The 21,660-nt window shown below is 40.6% G+C and overlaps 1 protein-coding gene across 1 annotated transcript in view; it reads right to left on the bottom strand.

Annotated features, from left to right (window-relative positions):
- LOC127453110 (high affinity nerve growth factor receptor-like) overlaps positions 1-21,660 on the bottom strand; it is a 48,524-nt gene that overhangs the window by 6,311 nt on the left and 20,553 nt on the right. The window contains exons 8-14 of the mRNA XM_051719221.1: positions 20,941-21,273; positions 20,600-20,617; positions 20,002-20,063; positions 19,818-19,920; positions 4,639-4,803; positions 4,411-4,541; positions 4,091-4,263 (exon numbers count right to left, since the gene is read on the bottom strand). Of these exons, the coding sequence (XP_051575181.1) occupies positions 4,091-4,263; positions 4,411-4,541; positions 4,639-4,803; positions 19,818-19,920; positions 20,002-20,063; positions 20,600-20,617; positions 20,941-21,273 (985 nt within the window). The remainder of the gene's footprint in view (positions 1-4,090; positions 4,264-4,410; positions 4,542-4,638; positions 4,804-19,817; positions 19,921-20,001; positions 20,064-20,599; positions 20,618-20,940; positions 21,274-21,660) is intronic.

Raw genomic sequence — 21,660 nt, 5'->3', positions numbered from 1 at the left:
CTTCTCCACCCTTCCTCCAGACTCTAGGACCTTGGTTTCCAAATGAAATACAAAACTTGCTCTCATCTGAAAAGAGGACTTTGGACCACTGGGCAACAGTCCAGTTTTTCTTCTCCTTAGCCCAGGTAAGACGCCTCTGATGTTGTCTGTGGTTCAGGAGTGGCTTAACAAGAGGAATATGACAACTGTAGCCAAATTCCTTGACTGTAGCCAAAATCCTGTGTGTGGTTGATGCCTTGACCCCAGCCTCAGTCCATTCCTTGTGAAGTTCACCCAAATTCTTGAATAGATTTTGCTTGACAATCCTCATAAGGCTGCGGTTCTCTCGGTTGGTTGTGCATCGCTTTCTTCCACACTTTTTCCTTCCACTCAACTTTCTGTTTACATGCTTGGATACAGCACTCTGTGCACAGCCAGCTTCTTTGGCAATGAATGTTTGTGGCTTACCCTCCTTGTGAAGGGTGTCAATGATTGTCTTCTGGACAACTGTCAGATCAGCAGTCTTCCCCATGATTGTGTAGCCTAGTGAACCAAACTGAGAGACCATTTTGAAGGCTCAGGAAACCTTTGCAGGTGTTTTGAGTTGATTAGCTGATTGGCATGTCACCATATTCTAATTTTTTGAGATAGTGAATTGGTGGGTTTTTGTTAAATGTGAGCCAAAATCATCACAATTAAAAGAACCAAAGACTTAAACTACTTCAGTCTGTGTGCACTGAATTTATTTAATACACGAGTTTCACAATTTGAGTTGAATTACTGAAATAAATGAACTTTTCCACGACATTCTAATTTATTGAGATGCACCTGTATGTTCAACCTGGTCTCATAGAATCGCCTTACTATACCTACATTTTTGCAAAATTATTTTTACGTGGCTCGTTGTACGTATCGCTGCACTCTCCTGGTGAAATGAACAATAGTGATGCAACAGCGACTTCTATTCACTTTCACAAAAATCTTGATTAAAACGGCAGATACTTTTCACCCTGTCCCTCAAACAATGCCATCATTATGACATCAAAAGACTTTTACTATAGTGAATGACTTGTACGACGATACTTTTTAATATTTGCATTACATCATCTACATTTACAAGCTTGTTCAGGCATGATCAAATCAGAGCATTGCACTTGCAATGTAAAGAACTGGGTTACGAGTCCTGAAGAGCACATGAGTCGACAGGTGAGACGAAAGTGTCATAGAAGCACCACAAAATGATGTGGTTTCTTTAGCAATTGCATTTTTAATGTCACACTTGCTTTTAATTACACTATCGTTTAGTTAAAATTTAGGATTGGTTTTTGCTGATTAAAACTCGATAGAGCATTAATCTTAAAAACCTCATCTGTCACATTTGCTTTTTATGACACTGTCGGTTAGGTTAGATTTGACTAAACCTAAAAACCTTGTTCTCACCTGTTTAGGAGAACATTTAACTCGCTTTTAGTGCCACTCAGTGGACATTTGATCTCGGAACTGCTGCGATATGTGTTATAAACGACATAATGACATTTTGAGATTGGCCTGACTATTTTTTTAATTTAATGTATGTGCACTAATACCTAGTGTGCTGCCTAAATATGCAGCATCCTTGCCCAAATGGCGCATCAAATGTGACCAATTTGGAAAGCTCTGTGTTGGCAGCCAGGATATGCATCGTTCAAGTAAAATCTTGCACAAAGCACACAGGAAACGTGACTCGAATTTGACACGTTTTCGGTATTGAATAAATCTAGGCTTCATGTTGGGAGCACACCTGTGATGCCTTAAAATGCTCTCTACATACACAGGAAAAGAGCCTTTGTGAATTTTCTGTATGCCTGGAATACCCAGATGACCTACTACAAAAAACTATCCAACCACATCACACTTTATTGAATACTGTAACGTACAATGCAATGCAATTAACTTCACCTTCCATTTCGAGAGTAATGAATGAACTGAAGGAATATCATTCGTGATTTATAACATTGATTGGAATGCCAAAAGTAAAGAAATTTGTGCCTTCTGTTAAATCAGTCATCTGCAATGGTCTATTATGTTTTACAAGTGAAGACTTGTCTCTGAGTCTGGGACACCCTCGCCTGGCCTTGCATGTCTAACAGGCCTCAATGAACATATCACTGTCTCCTTTCATCCTAATATATGTGTCCAAACTCTCTGCCACTCCATTCTGCTCTGAGGTTTTGTATGTGAGCCCTATTAGTTCAGCAGGCAGGTGGCAGGGGGACAGCTGCTGCAGAGACTGGAGACACATCCATACACTCGTCTCATGAAAATGTGATTTCCATCTCCCCCTCAAACATTTACATGTTCCCACACTCAATCTGGCCCCAGCAACCACCTGGCAAACAGACTGGATCTTTACGCACCGAGACTCAGCTGTGCTGGACATATGGTCAGTCAGTCCCTCATCAGTCAACTCATACTTCAGTGAACTTCACATCTTAATTAAAACTTGAGCATCATAAAGCTGGATTCACATTCGAGCTATGTTGCGCTTCTCCACAGTTTGGGCTTTGAGTTTCAGCAGATATGAATGTGATTGTACACAGAAATATGGGAAATGAAATGCCTTAAAAGTGATGTGTACAATTTTACAATGTTAAAATACATTTTCTTTTATCCCAGCTTAATAAAAAAACAACCTAAGGAGCCAAGTTTTTGTATCCCTCTGTGCTTTTTTCCCCAATTGTTTTTATGTTTTAGTTAGACAAACGAGTTTGACCGTTGCACTGCATCTCACTGTTTTGTCAGTGTCTTGCATAGGAGCACCACACCAGTAGAACATGTTTGGTGTGAACGGCCGCTAGGGTGGTTTCCTGGTATTATTGGAGCTGTGGTGCTCCTGTGGGTGATGCAGATTCGAGTCCAGTTTGTGTCAATCCCTGTCTCCCCAGTATGAGCCAGTTCTTTTGAATCTATATGTGCGACCAGCCAGTGTATTCTGATTCCCAAACAAATGACTCATATGAGCCGGTTATTTTGCATCTTCAGTGCAAAACACCCAGCGTGACCAGAGTAGTTAGATTCCTGAACAAATTACTCTTATGAGCCAGTTCTTTTGAATCTACTGTGCAAAAAAAACAAAAAAAAAAACAGCGCGACCAGTGTTGTTCAATTACCAAATGAATGACTCATATGACCTGGTTCTTTTGAATCTACATCGCAAATCACCCAGCGTGACCAGTGTAGTCCCTGTCACAAATGAATTACTCATATGAGCCAGTTCTTTTGAATCTACAGTGCAAAACACCCAGCACAACCAGTGTACTCTGAATTTCAAATTCACGACTTTTATGAGCCATTTCTTTTAAATCTACAGCGCGAAATACACAGCGTGACCAATGCTGCGATTCCCAAACAGATTACTTTTTTGAGTCTGTTCTTTTTAGAGAATCTGAGATCAGTCATATCCAGCTCGAAATGAACCAAGAACTATCACAGTGTTATGTAATGTTGTACTTCACTCTACTGATACTTAAATCAGGCAGTAGAGTTACTGACTGGTTGTTCATATGACAACATGTCATTAAAGACAGGCCTATACATCACAAGATTTGTTGCAAAAATGATAAATGAAATATGTTAGCACATTTTTTCACACACCTTTTGCAAGAAATGCATTAAATTTATCTTTGATTTGTTATATCTGCTCTGTTGAAATCTGAAGTGATCTCATCATTTGGAAATGACTGCTGAGGGTAGTAAACACAATTCAAATTGCATTTGTTATTTCCAAATATTTCTTTCTCAAAAGTAAGAATCTGTAATGGAACTGTTAAGCAATGTGAACCAGAATCATTACATTTCTTTTCACAAAATGAAAATAATAATAATAATAATAATGATAATAATAATAATAATAATAATAATAATAATAATATAATGTAATATAATATATAAAATAATAAAAAATACAGAAATAATAAAATAATTATTGTTGGTAATTCTATAGTTATACTGAAACATCATGTATGGATTAATGCTCTTTCTGCAAGAGCTGTTTTGTCTGGTCAGTTTCTGACCACTACACCACATTGCTGTAGGTAATACTCTGAGAGCGGCTGGTGGTTATTAGACTGACCTTAGAAAGCGGTTGAGGTCTCCGTGTCGCATGTATTCAAACACCATAGCCAGAGGCTCTCCATCTGTACACACACCATAGAAACGTACAATGTGCTCATGTTGTAGCACTGTGAGCAGCTCTGCCTCACGCTGGAAGTCCTGGCGGGTGGACTCGTTGGCGACTTTCAAGGTCTATCCATGAAAACAAAGACAGTCAGATACAAATATACAGAAAAAAAAAATAATTAATGAGTATGTGAGGCCAAACTGGTAGTGTTTTCAAAGAAAGCAGATAATAGACACATAGAGACCAGAATGAACATAAAACATTGATCATACCTTGATGGCGACCAGCATCTTGTCAGTATCGGGACAAAGGTTGGCGCATTCAGCAAGGTAGACTTTGCCAAATGCCCCCTCACCCAGTTCCCACTTCAAAACAATGTCTTTTCTTTTAATGTGCTGGACACCTGCAATATACAGAAATAATCACATTGATTTGTTAATAAATGAACAATTAAAATGTATACACAAATACATGTCAACATGATATTAGTCCCTACTCACACATGTCTTTATCTTTGATGATGCCACAGAAGTATTGGGGATTCTCTACAAAACTGGACAAGCCGGAATCAAGCATGCCATCATCTGAAGGAGGAGGACTCGCCCCAAAGTTCATAAAGCGGAGAGACACAGCCAGATCATCCTCAGTCCCAAGAACAGAAGAACCTGTAGACAAACAGACAAGAAATGGTAAGCCTAGAAAAATCATAAAAACAAGAGAAAAAAATCTGCCAGTGCACTAATACAAAAAAAAAAAAAAAAAAAAAAAAAAAAAACAACCCACTTATTTTCAAGGTATCCTTTAATATCTTTAATATCTAACAATTTTGCTTCTCCAGTAAATCGATCTTGTTGTAAAAAATGTTTGTTGTTTTTTTTAAAGATATTTTTCTGGAAAACAAAACAAAAAATACTCAATAAGAAAAGGATTTTTTGCAATGTTGACTGTGACTTTGGCCATTTTCAAAACATTGCTCTAATGTTGCGATCAAGTTTTATCCTGGGAAGTTTGTACTTACGAGGTCAGAAGTCGTAAATACAATATCATATGCGTTCAAGTGATTTTAGTCAAATCAATTTACCCATTTTTCTCTCTTTAAGGACAAAGGCAAGATGCATTTTTGGCACTAATGCAACAAAATGCAGAGCAAAGCCATGCATTATCTATCCATCTTATCATTCTTGTGCTGCCACAGAAGATGATTGGGTGGTTTGTTTAGCGCAAAACCAGCTAAATAAGTCTTATTTTCTGGCAAGCTTCATCGCTATTCTACATTAACAGTACAAAAATGCACACAAATTCATCTGTACTGTCAAAATCCACGAGTAAAACTAAATTATTACTAGGGATGCACCATTTGAACATTTTTGGCAGATACCGATTTTAACAAAAAGCAACAGGCTGATACCGATATTTGGCCACTCACCTTATTTTGTCATCAGATCACTGTTTTAATTAAGAATTATACTTTCAAAATGTACAAAGAGGTACAAAAGCTTTTTAACTGTTCTAACAATAAATTATTTCTATTGAACATGGTTTGGATCTGTTGAACACATGACAGGCCACAATTATAAAGAGAGCCAACAATGACAAATATTTAAAAAGACACAAAAATAACTAAATATGATAATTGATAAGAAAAAAAAAAGTTATGTTGTACTTCTAAAATATTTTTGCAATTTTGTATCACAGAATGTGTCAGGAATGAGGACCCAAAAGCAGGAATGAGTGAAAAATATTTTTAAACAACTGAAAATAAAACAGGTAACACAAAACTCTTACGGGGGTGTGAAAACAAAGAAAAACATAAACAAAAATAAGGAATAAAAACTAGGACCGACTAGGAACAGGAACAAGACAGGAACAGGAACAGATTGACTACAAACAAAACTCACAAAATGATCTGACAAATACAGGAGGGAAGAGGGCGCAATATATAGGCAACACACATGAGGAACAGGTGCAGGCAATTAACATAACAAGGACTAAACGAGGGAGAATGACAAGGGTAACCAGGAGGCAGGGACAGAGAAGCACATGGCTAACCAATTACACATAAAAATGACAAACACAAACCAAAAACAGACAGAGACTGGAGGGCAGACAGAACAGGATCATGACGTCCACACCTGACAGGACTGAAGGGTTGGCCCAGGGAGTGGGCAGAGGACCAGGAGTGCAGGTCGAGGAGGGGGTCGGTGTGGGAGGCCAGGGGAAATGAATGGGTCAGGCCGAGGGACAGATGACAGACCAGGAAGGGTGGGTGGGGGAGACCAGGGGGATGGTCTGGGCCAGGTTGTAAGTGGACCAGAAGGCCCTCCCGGAGCTGGAGGAAGACCAGTTGAAAGGAATGGGACAGGTTGAGGGACAGATGACAGACCAGAGAGGGTGGGTGGGGGAGACGAGGGGGATGGTCTGGACCAGGCTGTAGGTGAACCAGAAGAGCTGGGCAGACCAGCCGTGTCAGTGGCGGATGCTAGGCAGAGGGTGAGGTCAGAGGCAGTTGCTGAGCAGATGGGGTCGTCAGAGGCAGCTGCTGAGACATGAACAGTATCCGACTGGATGTAAGCGACCGCTGGGAACTGGACAGACTGGTTTTTAGCGGCTGCAGGGAGCTGGACAGACTGGTCGTAGGTGGCCGCTGGGCAGAAAGTGAGGTCCGTGGTGGCGGATAGGCAGAAAGTGAGGTCTGTGGCGGCTGCTGGACATTGGACAGGGTCATACGGAGCGTTGGCAGCTACTGGGAACTGGATATTGGCGGCAGCTAGCGAATGGTCCGACTGGACATTGGTGGCCGCGGGGGACTGGACAGAGTCTGACAGGGTGTTAGTGGTCACTGGGGACTGGACAGACTGGGTGGCGACCACAGGGAACTGGATGGTGGCTGCTGGTGAGGGGTCAGACTGGGTGATGGTGGCCACTGAGAACTGGGGCCGGTTGCATAAACATAGCCATTAACTTAAGACTGCATCTAACAATTAGTTTGACTAGCTAAAGACGCCATAGAAAACCTGTTTCATAAAACAAGCTCACAGTTGTCTTTAGTAAGACAGCCTAATTTGCATTGCATTGTGGGAAAATTAAGACACTGAAGAGCTTTAAAAAAAATGTCCGACAGTGATGCTCAATACAGTTTTCATTCACTGAAAATATTTGCTTAGAGGTCAGTGCTTCAAAATATATTCTAATGAACACATTTAGTGATTTAAACCCAAATAATAAAAAAGCACATGACATTTTGTTACCATTGTTGAAGTCAAAGTCTTCTATAAAGTCTCAACTGAAGCCCCCACTGGCTCAGCTGAGAGTTATTTTCCATGGCAACATGGAATGTAAACAAACACTAGGGGTCTGGGGCCGGATTCATGAAACATTCTTAGGAAGAAATGTCTTCTTAACTACCATTTTCTTCTTAATTTGTAACTTAATTTGTAAAAAAAAATGTAAGAATATTTTGTATTCCTGAATGAACTTCTTAAGAAAGTTCTTATCTTTTTTGTTAAGATTGTTCTTAAGAGGGAGTCACATGACGCCATGCAAGGTTTGGACGTGTGAGCAGAGAGCTCTGCGCACTTTGCTAGTTTTAACACTAATAATGTCATAAACTGGTGAGATTCGATACACTCTGTTCCATAACTGTTCTAGGAGGACAATATGTCAAAGAATTCAAAATCCTCGGGATCTGGAGACATTAAAAGACACTTACGTGCTCAAGCCGACACCCCTGCGGAAGCCTCGAGCCCAGGAGTTGATTTGGTCAGGGAAGTGCGGGAAATTAGGCGAGAAATGTTGAACATGTCGGCAATGCTGACGAAGGTTGTTGCTGACTTGGAGGATCTTGCTGTAATACGTCGATCAATCACTGGGATGAAATTCACTGAGGTGATTACAAAGAGTGGGGGATGTCAAGAAACAGATAGATTATCTGCAGTCATCAGAGAGGGAATTATCTGTTAATCTGCTAGCGACCAAGGTGGATTTGGAGCCTATCAGGGAGAAGTTTGAGGACTTGGAGAACCGTAGCCAGTGGAATAACATCCGTATTGTTGGAATTCCTGAGGCCGAAGAATATATGGTGAAAGGATATGGTTAAATTCCTGTACGGGCTCTTTCCGAGTCTGCTCGACATAACAGCCCATAAGCTGGAAATCGAGCGAGCTCACAGAGTTCTGGCTCGGCAATCCGCTGAGGGAGACAGGCCCCGATCAATTCTGGCCAAATTTCTGAGATCATCTCGATAAAGATCTCGTGTTACGTGAGGTGAGGAATAAAGGAAGGCTTTCTTGGGAGAACCATAGCATTTTCTTGTTCCCAGACTTTGTGAATTCGACAAGAGAGAAACGTGATCGTTTCAAGGAATGCAAGAAACTCTTACATCAGTGGAAGGTCGCTTTTGCACTGATGTTCCCGGCCAAATTGAGAATAGATGCAAGGATGGCCGTAAATCATTCACATGTCCCATTTCACATTTGTATAGAGACACCGGACTTGAGCAATCTGATGGCAAAGTTGTCGCGGGGGCTCTTGTAGGAGTAGATGGACTGTTTGAGTTTGGAGGGATGCGCGTGTTTTTCTTTTTTCTGTTTGTTTGGTTCGGGGGGAAGGTTGGGGTTTGATTGTCGCACTAATGTTGGAATGTGGTCTTTAAAATTTTATTTTTGACACACAATCTATTTTTTCGAATATGTCAAAATGTCAAATGTTAATATGAGTGGATTGCCTCTCTCCACGTGGATTGTGAATGTGTTGGGGCACCCCATAAAAAGAAGGAAGGTTATTTCTCTTCTTAAGCATAAGAAATATGATATAGTGTTTCTTCAAGAAATGCATCTTTCCCTGCAGGAAGTACGAGAACTTGTGGATTTGGAAGGGAATATTAAAAGTGCCGAGGCAGAGCTGAAGAGCCGAATGTCATCTGATGGCCTCAGAGAATTGACCAGACTGAAATACAGATATAATACTATTTTGTCACGGAAGGTGGAGTTTTGGCTATTCAGGGCAAGACAGTCATACTTTGAGTCAGGAGACAAAGCAGGGAAGCTTTTGGCTAGATATATAAAGCAGAGAAAGTCTTTTTCTACCATTCCCTCAGTGAAATCTGCTGGTGGTGAAATTTATACCTCAGCCATTGATATTAATAATATTTTTAATATCAGTCTGATTCTTAAAAAGGACAAAGATCCAAACGATTGTAAGAGTTACCGTCCAATTTCCCTGATCCAGCTAGACATTATTGTCAAAACTTTTGGCTAACCGATTAAGTAAAGTTATGGCATCTCTTATACATATAGATCAGGTAGGGTTTATTCGGTGCTGCAGCTCTTCTGATAACATTAGGCATTTCATCAATATCATGTGGTCAGTGGCGAATGATTAGACTTTGGTCGCTGCCATCTCACTTGACGCCGAAAAGGCGTTTGATATGGTAGAATGGGATTATCTTTTTAAGATTTTGGAAATATATGGGTTTGGGAATACTTTTATTGGATGGATTAAGTTACTTTATAGACACCCGGCAGCGGCAGTACAAAAAAATGGATTCATTTCAGATTATTTTACTCTGGATAGGGGCATCCGGCAGGGTTGCCCTCTTTCCCCATTATTGTTCTGTCACGATAAGAAAGGATGATGATTTTCAAGGGGTGGTGGCGGGAGGTATGGGCATAAGCTTTTGCTTTATGCAGATGATATTTTATTATTCATCTCTGACCCCTCTTGAACTATGCCTTGCCTCCACAGAATTATTCATTCCTTTTCTAAGTTCTCAGGATACAGAGTCAGTTGGTCTAAATCCAAAGCTTTGGCTCTGACAGCGTACTGCCCAGAAAACGGCTTTTCAGCCGGGTGAATTCCAGTGGCCCAAACAGGGCATTAAGTATTTGGTAGGGGTGTGACGATACACTTAGCTCACGAGCCGGGACGATACACGATACTGGGTTCACGAGAACGAGACGAGATGATATTTTAACACTGTATACACTACCGGTCAAAAGTTTTGAAACACTTATTCTTTATTATAATTTTTTTTCTTCACATTTTAGAATAATAGTAAAGTCATCAAAACTATGGAATAACATAAATGGAACTATGGGAATTATGTTGTGACTAAACAAAATCTAAAATAATTCAAAAGTGTGTTATATTTTAGCATTTTTAAAGTAGTCACCCTTTGCCTAGAATTTGCAGACATGTACTCTTGACATTTTCTCAACCAACTTCTTGAGGTATCACCCTGGGATGCTTTTTAAACAGTATTGAAGGAGTTCCCATCTATGTTGGGCACTTATTTGCTGCTTTTCTTTATTATTTGGTCCATGTCATCAATTTCAAAAACTTTTTTTTTTAATTACATTTTAGTTTTATAATGAAATAAATTAATATGGTGGCACAATTATATTTTTGTCTACAAAACTAATTTCAAACATTTAAGCATACGCCTTCAGATCAAAAGATTTTTAAGATCATGGGAAACATTTTAGGCAAGTGTTTCAAAACTTTTGACCGGTAGTGTATATGACTGGAAAAATAGTCTTTTATTCACAAAATGCAAAACAATGCAGGTGCATTTTGAAATGTTTTAATTAATCATCTTGCAATGAATGTCACTTCAGTTCTACTTTCTGAGTATGAATTATCATATGCAGTAAAAGACAGAACAATATGCAAGCACTGTAAAAGGTTTGCCACAAACTCAACTGACTGGCTTCTCTCCTGTATGATTTCACATGAGTCTCTTCAGATCTGGCTGATTTTAGTTGAGAGCTGCGGTGGTTCTGTAGGTGTCTTTGCATAGTGCTTGTGTTAGCCGTGGTGTACGGCACTATTTTCTTACAGTGCTTACATATTGGCTGTGTCTCATTTGGAAGGCTGTGTCCTCCGGAGGTCGCATTTGTCGGCCGCATACGTCATCTAAAAAAATGAAACGAGACAGCCTCAATGACGTATGCGGCCAATAAATGCGACCTCCGGAGGACGCAGCCTTCCAAACGAGACACAGCCTTTGTTTGTGTCTTGTCTGTCACTCTGTCGCTGTTTATTGTTTCCACTGGGTACCTAAAATGCTGCCACACAAACTATTTAAAAGTGGTGGGGGCATCTTCTATGCTAATTTCACCCTCATACTCCATCATGCTGATATCGTGAGACAGCTTTTCACCTCAACGAGAAATATCGTCACATTTTAATATCGTGAGATCTCGTGGCACAAGATCTCATCACACCCCTAGTATTTGGGCATTTTATTCCCAGCAAACTTGTGTGATTTAGTTAGAGTTAATTTTGACCCCTTAATAAAAAGTTTTCGAGCGATGTGGCAGATGGGCTTCAATACATTTATCTATGATTGGGAAGGTTAATGTTATTAAAATGAATTGTATTCCAAAATTCAACTACCTGCTACATTCTCTCCCTGTAGATGTCCCCCTCTCTTATTTCAAGCAATTTGATAGCATAGCGAAGTCCTTCATTTGGAATGGTAAACGTCCCAGATTACATTTCAATAAGTTACATAGGCTGATTGACAAAGGTGGGCTAGGCCTACCCAAGACTTTGTTTTATTATTATGCATTCGGTCTCAGACATTTGGCTCATTGGTCACTTCCACCTGAGAGACCCCCTTCCTGGTTTTGTATTGAACAGGAAGTTCTTGCCCTTATTTCGCATTGCAAAGCCTTTCTATTTAACTAACCGGAGAAGTTAAGTTGCACCCCGTTATCTCGCATTTGCACTCAGTATGGACAAAAGTGTCCAGAGTGTTTAATTCGGACATTTATTTAAATGTTGCCTCGAGCATATGGCAGAACCCAAAATTATGTATTAATAAGTCCCCTTTCTGCTGGTCAGAGTGGACTGTGAGGGAGGTTAATACGCTCGGTGACCTATATGAGAGTGTTGAGAGTGTTGAGATCCTTTGAAAATATGGTTCAACATTTTAGGATTCCCAGATCTCAGTTCTTTAGGTATTTACAACTGCACCACCTGTTCTGTACTATTTTTGGGAGTAGCATACACCCCGCTAAAGCAGCAGATACTCTGGGAGTGGTGATTACTGCTTTTGGAAAAGGTCATGAGGCATCAGTGTATTACTCCTTGTTAATTCAGAGTCTGGGGGACGGAGCTTCAATTTCTCTCAAGAGATTATGGTATTGGAGGAGGTATTGGTGTGGGCTAGGATTCTAAATAAAACACCAAGTCTACATCTAGAGATGCAAGGGTGTGCCTGATACAATTTTAGATTTGACATCGATTCTATTGGATCCTCTATAGATTGTATAGGCTTGGTCTTAAAGACAAACCCACCTACTGGCGATGCCAATCAGAAGATGGGGACACAATCCATGTTTTTTGGTGGTGTGTTAAGATCTAAGAATTTTGGTTGAGGGTTCAGAGCTTTATGTGTGACGTATTGGACTCTGTATCTTAAGCGATGGTTCGGTCATTAATATAGGGGATAGACGAATAAAAAGTTGGGTCCTAGCCAGAGTTATGACAGATCATTCTCAGGGGATGGAAGTCAGCTGGAGCACCCTTATATCAGGAGTGGTGTAAAGAGATGAGCGGGGTGGCGGTATTCGAGGAGGTAATATATAGATGGCTGGGAAAATGGGATTTGTTTAACAGGAAGTGGGGCAGATATTTGGCCTTTTTGGAGGGTTCTCGGGGAGGGGTAGTGTTGAGGGATTTTTAGTTTTAAAAGTGTATTTGCATTCTTACTGTTTTTTGAAAGTATACTTTTTTTTTTTTAATGTTCTAATTATGTATGACCACTGGAGTGCATGTTTGTGTCGGGGTAGGGGGGAGATGTTCGGGGGGAGGGGCTTAATGTATATCATTTGATTCCGTATTTTCTGTTATGTTTATTTATTTTGTGAATGGAATCAATAAAAATTGTTAATAACAAAGATTGTTCTTAAGAAAAAACTTAAGAAGCATTCAAATTCTCAAATACAATGTTTTTAAATATTGTCGTAAATAACATCTTAAAGTTAGGATAATGTCACAGTTGTCTTAAATTCTAAAAGGTAAGATGTTTAATGAATTTACTGGGTTTTTCATGTTGAGTCTGAAATCGCAGTGGGCTGTTTATGTAGAAATGTGATTTTAGACCAAAAAATGATTTTGACTGTTTTGTGTTTAATTATATTTTTATTTTCAGCTTGTAAACCATGTAAATGTTATCACCAAATTCAAACAATAAATGTTGTTTAGAAGCTTCTTAATGTGGTGACCAGTCATGCAAATACAAACGGATGCGCTGCATATAGCGCTCACTCTTTGTGATCTTTAGAGTTCATAGAAACATAATAATTATAACATTAGAAAGCTGAGACTTTCTTTTTCACCCCCCCATTCATATCCCTATCGGACATGGGCACAGGGGAGACAGCCTCCGCCACCTTTTCCCATTTACTGCCTCGTACTTTCCGACATGATATTATTAACAAGCTTCCTAAGGAGAACATTTTCCTTGCAGTAATTTATTCAAAAAGAACATCCAGCTCTTGTCTACTGAAGTTTTTGTTTCTTTTCTTTTCCTCCATGACAAATTAAAAGATATCAAATGGTTAGCAGCAAGTAAATTCTCCTATGACGGTTAAAGTTGTTACAATAACACATCTCATGCACTTTACATTCAGTAAAGGTGCTTGCTACTTAAAAAAAGAAAGGTTAATAATATCGTTTTGATTTACCAGTGTTTTTTTGTTTTGTTTTTTATTTTGGTTGTTATTAACAGTTTTTATTGATTCCATACATAAATCATACAAACATAACATAAAATATGGAATCAGTTACAGTTATGCTCAAAAGTTTGCTTACCCTGGCAGAAATTGTGAAATTTTGGCATTGATTTTGAAAATATGACTGATCATGCAAAAAAACTGTCTTTTATTTAAGGATAGTGATCATATGAAGCCATTTATTATCGCATAGTTGTTTGGCTCCTTTTTAAATCATAATGATAACAGAAATCACCCAAATGGCCCTGATCAAAAGTTTACATACCCTTGAATGTTTGGCCTTGTTACAGACACACAAGGTGACACACACAGGTTTAAATGGCAATTAAAGGTTAATTTTCCACACCTGTGGCTTTTTAAATTGCAATTAGTGTCTGTGTATAAATAGTCAATGAGTTTGTTAGCTCTTACATGGATGCACTGAGCAGGCTAGATACTGAGCCATGGGGAGCAGAAAAGAACTGTCAAAAGACCTGCGTAACAAGGTAATGGAACTTTATAAAGATGGAAAAGGATATAAAAGATATCCAAAGCCTTGAATTTGCCAGTCAGTACTGTTCAATCACTTATTAAGAAGTGGAAAATTCGGGGATCTCTTGATACCAAGCCAAGGTCAGGTAGACCAAGAAAGATTTCAGCCACAACTGCCAGAAGAATTGTTTGGGATACAAAGAAAAACCCACAGGTAACCTCAGGAGAAATACAGGCTGCTCTGGAAAAAGACGGTGTGGGCGGCCGCTGGACAGGGGTCTGACTGGATGTGGGCGACCGCTGGACAGGGTTCTGACTGGACGTGGATGGCAGCAGCTAAAGTGGACTCAGACCCCTCCTGGAATGCTGCAGCAGACCCTGATGCAGGGACACCTCTCCTCTTCCTCCTCTTGTGGGTGGAAAGAGCAGCGGGCTCCTGCTCCTCCTGGCAGTCCGCAGCAGACAGAGCAAGCTGGTTTTTGGTGGCTGCAGGAGGCTGGGCGGACTGGATGGTGACTGCTGGTGACTGGACAGGATCGGCGACGGCCACTAGGGACGGGACAGGATCGGCGACGGCCACAGGGAACTGAACAGTTTCGTCGACGGTCACAGGAGATTGGACAGACATGTCGACAGCCACAGGGAACTAGACAGGCTCGTCAACAGCCTCAGGGAACTGGACAGACTTGTCGACAGTCACGGGGATCTTGACAGGCTCATCAATAGCCTTGGATGGACTTGCTGACAGCCACAGGGAACAGGACGGGCTCGTCGACGGCCCCAGGGAACTGGACGGGCTCGTCGACGGCCCCAGGGAACTGGACGGGCTCGTCGACGGCCCCAGGGAACTGGAGAGGCTCGTTGACAGCCCCAGGGAACTGGAGAGGCTCGTTGACAGCCTTAGGGAAATGGACGGACTTGCTGACAGCCACAGGGAACAGGACGGGCTCGTCGACAGCCACAGGGAACAGGACGGGCTCGTCGACAGCACGGGCTCGTCGACAGCCACAGGGAACTGGACGGGCTCGTCGACGGCCCCAGGGAACTGGACGGGCTCGTCGACGGCCCCAGGGAACTGGACGGGCTCGAGGACGGCCTCAGGGAACAGGACGGGCTCGACGACGGCCTCAGGGAACAGGACGGGCTCGAGGACGGCCTCAGGGAACAGGACGGGCTCGACGACGGCCTCAGGGAACAGGACGGGCTCGACGACGGCCTCAGGGAACAGGACGGGCTCGACGACGGCCTCAGGGAACTGGACGGGCTCGACGACGGCCTCAGGGAACTGGACGGGCTCGACGACGGCCTCAGGGAACTGGACGGGCTCGACAACGGCCTCAGGGAACTGGACGGGCTCGACAACGGCCTCAGGGAACTGGACGGGCTCGACAACGGCCTCAGGGAACAGGACGGGCTCGACAACGGCCTCAGGGAACTGGACGGGCTCGACAACGGCCTCAGGGAACAGGACGGGCTCGACAACGGCCTCAGGGAACAGGACGGGCTCGACAACGGCCTCAGGGAACTGGACGGGCTCGACAACGGCCTCAGGGAACAGGACGGGCTCGACAACGGCCTCAGGGAACAGGACGGGCTCGACAATGGCCTCAGGGAACTCGACGGCCGCCGTGGTCGGGAGTGCTGGCAGTGAGTGGGGAATGGCCACCTTCATTCTCTCTGGACAGTCGGAAACACTGCAGTAGTAATGGCCGCCACCTCCTGGTGTTCAGCATCGGCCTTATCCGCCTCCTGGTGGTTAGCAGCAGCGGCCCCCTCTGCCTCCTTGTGGTCAGTAGCAGCCCCCTCCGCCTCCTGGCAGTCAGCTGCGTCCGCTGCTGGTGAGGGAGTATCGTTGATCTTGGGCTGGGATGAAGGAAGGAAGTCCTCCGAGGCACAGAAATGGAACTCATACCATTTCAAGGCAAACTTGATTATAGTGGCAAGACTTTCCCCATCACCCATCTCTGGCACACCAGACCTGATGGGCTCATTCAGACCAGCCCTAAACAATTGCATAAGGCTGGCCTGATCGTAACCCGGACCTGAGGACAGCACCAAAAATTCTAATGCATACACCCTCACCAACTTGTCCTCCTGCCGGAGTCTGAAGAGTTTCCTTGCCTACTTGTCTCTGCATCATGTGGGAAGTAGTGAACAAAAAGAAACACTCATTCCTGCTGGGACCATATTGGTCAGATCGTCACAGAATGTGTAAGGAATGAGGACCCAAAAGCAGGAATGATTGAAAACTAAAATATATTTAATTAAACAACTGAAAACAAAACAGGTAACACAAAACTCACACGGGGGAGAGAAAACAAAACATAAACTAGAATAAGGAATAAAAACTAGGACCGACAGGAACAAGACAGGACCAGGAACATATTGACCACAAACAAAACTCACAAAATGATCTGACAAATACAAGAGGGAAGAGGGCACAATATATAGGCCAGACACATGAGGAACAGGTGAAGGCAATTAACATAACAAGGAGTAAATGAGGGAGAGTGACAAGGGTTACAAGGAGGCGGGAACAGGGAAGCACACGGCTAACAGAAACAGAGACACAACTAATTACACATACAAATGTCAAACACACACAAACAGAAAACAGACAGAGACCAGAGGGTAGACAGAAGAGGATCATGGCATTTTGTTTTTGCAGTTTAAAACTACAGAACTCACATTTCATGTATGTACTGTATATGATAGAACATTATAAATTATGCATATGATGGGCAATTCCATGGAAATGTCAACCACATCGTGGAAAAATAAAAAGATTTTACCAAAGAAACAAAACCCCCTTTTAAATTCTGTATTATATTGGCTATTATTAATTCTGGATTGTCCATTTGAATTCACAGAGTTTTTAGAAAGTGTGTTACTAATTATTTATAAATAAAACATGTTTTTTTCATATTGGCATTGTCATGCTTATAACCGATATGCTGATGGTTTTAATTTAGTAAATAATTGGCAGATAAACATTGGCAGCTGATACATCTGTGCATCCCTAATTATTACCAATTCCACCATCATTCATTAATCTACACAGAAACTTGGAATGTCTAAGTTTTCCACTGGTAATTACGACTTTGTGGTGGTGTTTTGTGTGCTCAACTCATAAATATGATCATTCCGACATGACTTGAACACACCATTTTTGTTTGAGCATCCCTACACAGCATCGTCGCTCTGCCAGTGGCATCCTGACTACCTGTTTTTCTAACAATGGAAGACTGGGGAGTGTTCAGGAAACATGTGTAAAAACAAAATTTTGTTTTTAAACATTTCATTTGGTGCTGCTAGTGATGCAAAAATTACACACTTCATCTAAGATTTGAACTAGAATCATCCCTGGTACGATTCAAATATCCAATCATAAAATAAGGAGAAATAACCTATGCTGAATCTTGAACACAAAAACTAATTTTTAAAATTAATTCAGAATCCTTTGAGGGAATCATGCAGGGTACAGCAAAAAGCTCTAAAAGCCATTGCCCTGTTCTCAAGTACTTGATTGTACAGCCTGAGACAGTCTTCTTGAAAGCCAGATTGAACAAATACTAATCACATAATACAGTGCAGTTCGTCATGGGGGAAGTTATTAAACTTATTTTTCCTAATAGTATTTTTCAACAAGATTTGAACATTTTCTGAAGAACGTGTGTGGTGCTTGTCTGTGCAAAAGTTGCCGCCAAAATGCTAGGGTTTTGTGGGTGGTATAAGATTGCTTGTGGTTTGTAGCATGCTGTTGTGTGGATGCTAGGGTGTTCCAGGTGGCTGCTAATATATATTCTGGTCCGTAAATGTGGCTTGGAACATGATTTTTTTTTTTGCCCATTTTGTTGTCCAACAGCCAAAAAAACATATACCTATCACTTGGAAAAGTAATAGCACATCTCCACAACAAGCCACACGATTTCAGATATAATTTATTTCTTTTTTTTTTTTTTTTTTTTACCTTGGAACCGACAAGTTATCTGCCAAAGCTCAGTATTGAGGGTTAGGGGTTTGTTCAAATCCCTAACCCTAAGCATGAGCAATAGGACTGCTTATGCCTGCCTTAGCAAGTACTACTAATATGTTGTTTAAAATTGACTGCAAATTGCTGCCAATTGCAGTCAGTTATGACTGCATATAAAAAAAAGATATCAAACAGAATGTTTACCTTATTTAAACCAAATCACCTCCATTTTAGGAAGCAGTGTTAGAGGCAAAAGCTTTTCCTTCAAATCACAAAACTCACTCAAGCTGTAACCACAAAGAGGAATGCAGGGAACAGAGGGCGACAGGGGAGGGAGGCAATCAGGTCCACTAGACACTTTGTGAGTGGAGCGAGTGGACCTGAAAAGCCTGGCTCCATCACTCTTCTTTAATGGCTAGCTCGCGGCTGGGGCTCCCGATGCTATTTACTTTGCATGCTGTAATTAAGAATGGCAGCACTTTTCTGAGCTGTTAGGCTGACACTGTACAAAGTTACAGCTTAGAAGAAGCCGAATTTCGATGCCTTTTTGTGCATTACTTAAAAGCAACACAATGCCTCCTGTGGAACTTATTCAGGATACAAAATAATAATGGATAAAGTCATTTTGGTATGGCCTGTTAATGCACTGTCTAATTTTTTTTGTTTGTTTTTTGTTTACTCCTAACATACATGTGCTATTGCATATCACACATGGTTTGTGTTTCTGCAATGTGTCTTTATGCAGTAGTTCCCTTTTCTTCAAAAGTAGTGAGACCCCGAATTGTCTTAATTTGAGACAGAGTGACACTAATTTAGCATTTAGTCTTCTGAACTAGCGAAAATTTCTGTGCTCTTGCTATAAATAATTTATGTTGGTCCTTAATTGGATTTTGGGAGAAATACTGTATCTTTCCAAAGAGAAGTGTCCATGTTAGTGGTGCATGAAGTCATTATTTTATATTTTTTGTGGCGAATACGTCTATAAATAGGGTATTTCTAAAATACTATTTGTAGCGGATAACATTTGATTTTGTGTCATGCTGCCTCCATGCAGATAGGGGTCAGTACAAAGTCTAAGACCACCACTGTATTGACCAATGCTGTTTGCAACCCATTTTAATGTAAAATTAAACCCATTTTAAACCCATTTCAACCCATTTTCTTCTTTAATGTGACATATTTCCGAGTGAAATAGGATATTCCACAAGAAAAAAACTGAATTTGATTTTGTCCATCAGGAATTGTTTGGATCGTGAAAAGTCTATGTTAAATATCAGAATCAAGCCCAGTAGTTGGAGGGTAGGGGAGGAGTTGAAAAGAGGGATTTGTGAAATTAAGCCAAAAAGGAATGTGGTTTAAGAGGTGGAGCGATTTATTTTGATGAAAGATTATGAAGTGCACATTAATGTACACAATAAGACCAGGCATATGCATTAAGAAAGTAAATAGGGTAATTTTAATTTCATGTTGACTTGTATGCAGATGTTTAACTTACGATGGATACCAAATTTGGAGTGCTGCCCCCATTTATTAATGACAACAACCATGATGAGCAGAAATGTGCACGCAAACACAGCAAGACCCACAGCTACTGAGACCTGTCAACATAAATGTCCATTGTTAGTGTGAGATTATTCTGAGTTATTCTGTAAACATACAGTATGTGACTGATCTCTTACCCCAAATACTCTGCTCTCCAGTTTTTCAGTAACATCGTCTGTTGATTGGTTCGTGGGAGCTGCTGATATTAAAACATTGGATTATTAATTAGATAAATGAGTATTTTTAATATGATTGCATTATGGACCCTTTTCACAATTCTGAGATTGGAATGTGTAACTAAACTATAGTAGGTTAAATGGCGCCTCTGGCGTAGAGGTAAATGAGAGAGCTTAGCGAATGTTAATGCAGTATTCCCATTTGCTTCAACAGCTAAAGAAAAAACTATTATATTTTCACGACTTTCCAGAGAATGAAAAAAAAAAATGGATTACAGCAGTCAAAAAAGATGCCAAATTTACTGTCATTCTGTTAGTGGCTGAATTTGAAACTCCATCTCAGCTGTGTTGACTAGTTTTCTGAATTTTTCATTTAATCTCAGGGTAATATTATACAAAATATAATAATATATATTTAAAAATTTTGCATTTAAAATGCTAGATTAACCCCAGGAAAATAAAGTATAAAATGTGTCATCAAAGTCTATGAAAAGGGTCCAGTATGTAGTTAATCAAAGTTCTAAAGGAAGTTGATCAAAGGAAATTCAAAAGAACTTACGTGGGTCATCACTGAGGACTGGCATATGGAAAGAGATTATAACAATAAATAAGTATTTGATATCCAAGTAAAACACTGCTGACGCAGTGCATTGCATGCTGTACACACTTACATTTTTTTAAGATTTAAAGAATTAAAAATTCTATTTCAAAACAAAATTCCATCAAATTTAATTGAGTAATCTTTAACTAAATATAATCATAAAAAAGTTTTATTCATTTAATTTAGTTAAAACTGACATAATGCTATTTGATGGAATTGAAATCTGTAAATCGGCTCTAAGATATATATATATATATTTGAGTGCATGCTACATAAAGTGTGTAATGATGTGCGCTCACCCAGAATGATGCCCTCTGGATCAAAGGGGTCAAAGGGATTGTCCATGAACTTTGCATTTGCAGTGGCTTCGTCCCTCCCCAGTTTATTTTCTACTATGAGGGTGTAGTAGCCGTTATTCAGGTGGGTGGGTTTGTTTAGGAATAGGCAGCCATGCTGAACAGAACCATCAGTTGCATCTCGGATCAGTTCTGTGTAGGTGTAGCGGGTCTCGATGAGCGGGGTGTTGTTGTACAGCCATTTGATAGTGGCGGGGGGATTGCTGTCCACAGCAAATGGGAAACACCAGTGATGCTGTGGTTCTGGATCCCTTAGAAACAAGATCCGCACTGGAACTGAACCCATAAAGATAATTTTAATGGGTTTGCAACGATTAAAGATAGACCGAAACTTTTCTACTTAATTGGTTATTGGTTCTAATGAGTCTCTCTCTTTATGTGTTCAATGAAAGAATGAAAGTCAAATGGGTTTGGAACAACATGAGGGTGAGTGTATTAGGTAATAAGTCTTTTAATGTGTTTTTTTGCATAAATGATTACAGTACATTTTTGTGTAACAGCCATTTTTGCTTAAGTTAGATTGACATGTAGCATATTAAGCTAAATTATTATTATTGCTATTGTGGAAATATTTATTATGCATATGTTTTTTTGTTGTAGTGTAATTTGTTTTGTAATTATTGCGGTAAAATGGGTTCTGCACATCGGCTTTCAGACAAAAAA

This window comes from Myxocyprinus asiaticus, chromosome 15 (assembly GCF_019703515.2).
Source record: "Myxocyprinus asiaticus isolate MX2 ecotype Aquarium Trade chromosome 15, UBuf_Myxa_2, whole genome shotgun sequence".
Taxonomy (NCBI): domain Eukaryota; kingdom Metazoa; phylum Chordata; class Actinopteri; order Cypriniformes; family Catostomidae; genus Myxocyprinus; species Myxocyprinus asiaticus.
This window is presented reverse-complemented; position numbering and strand designations above follow the sequence as displayed.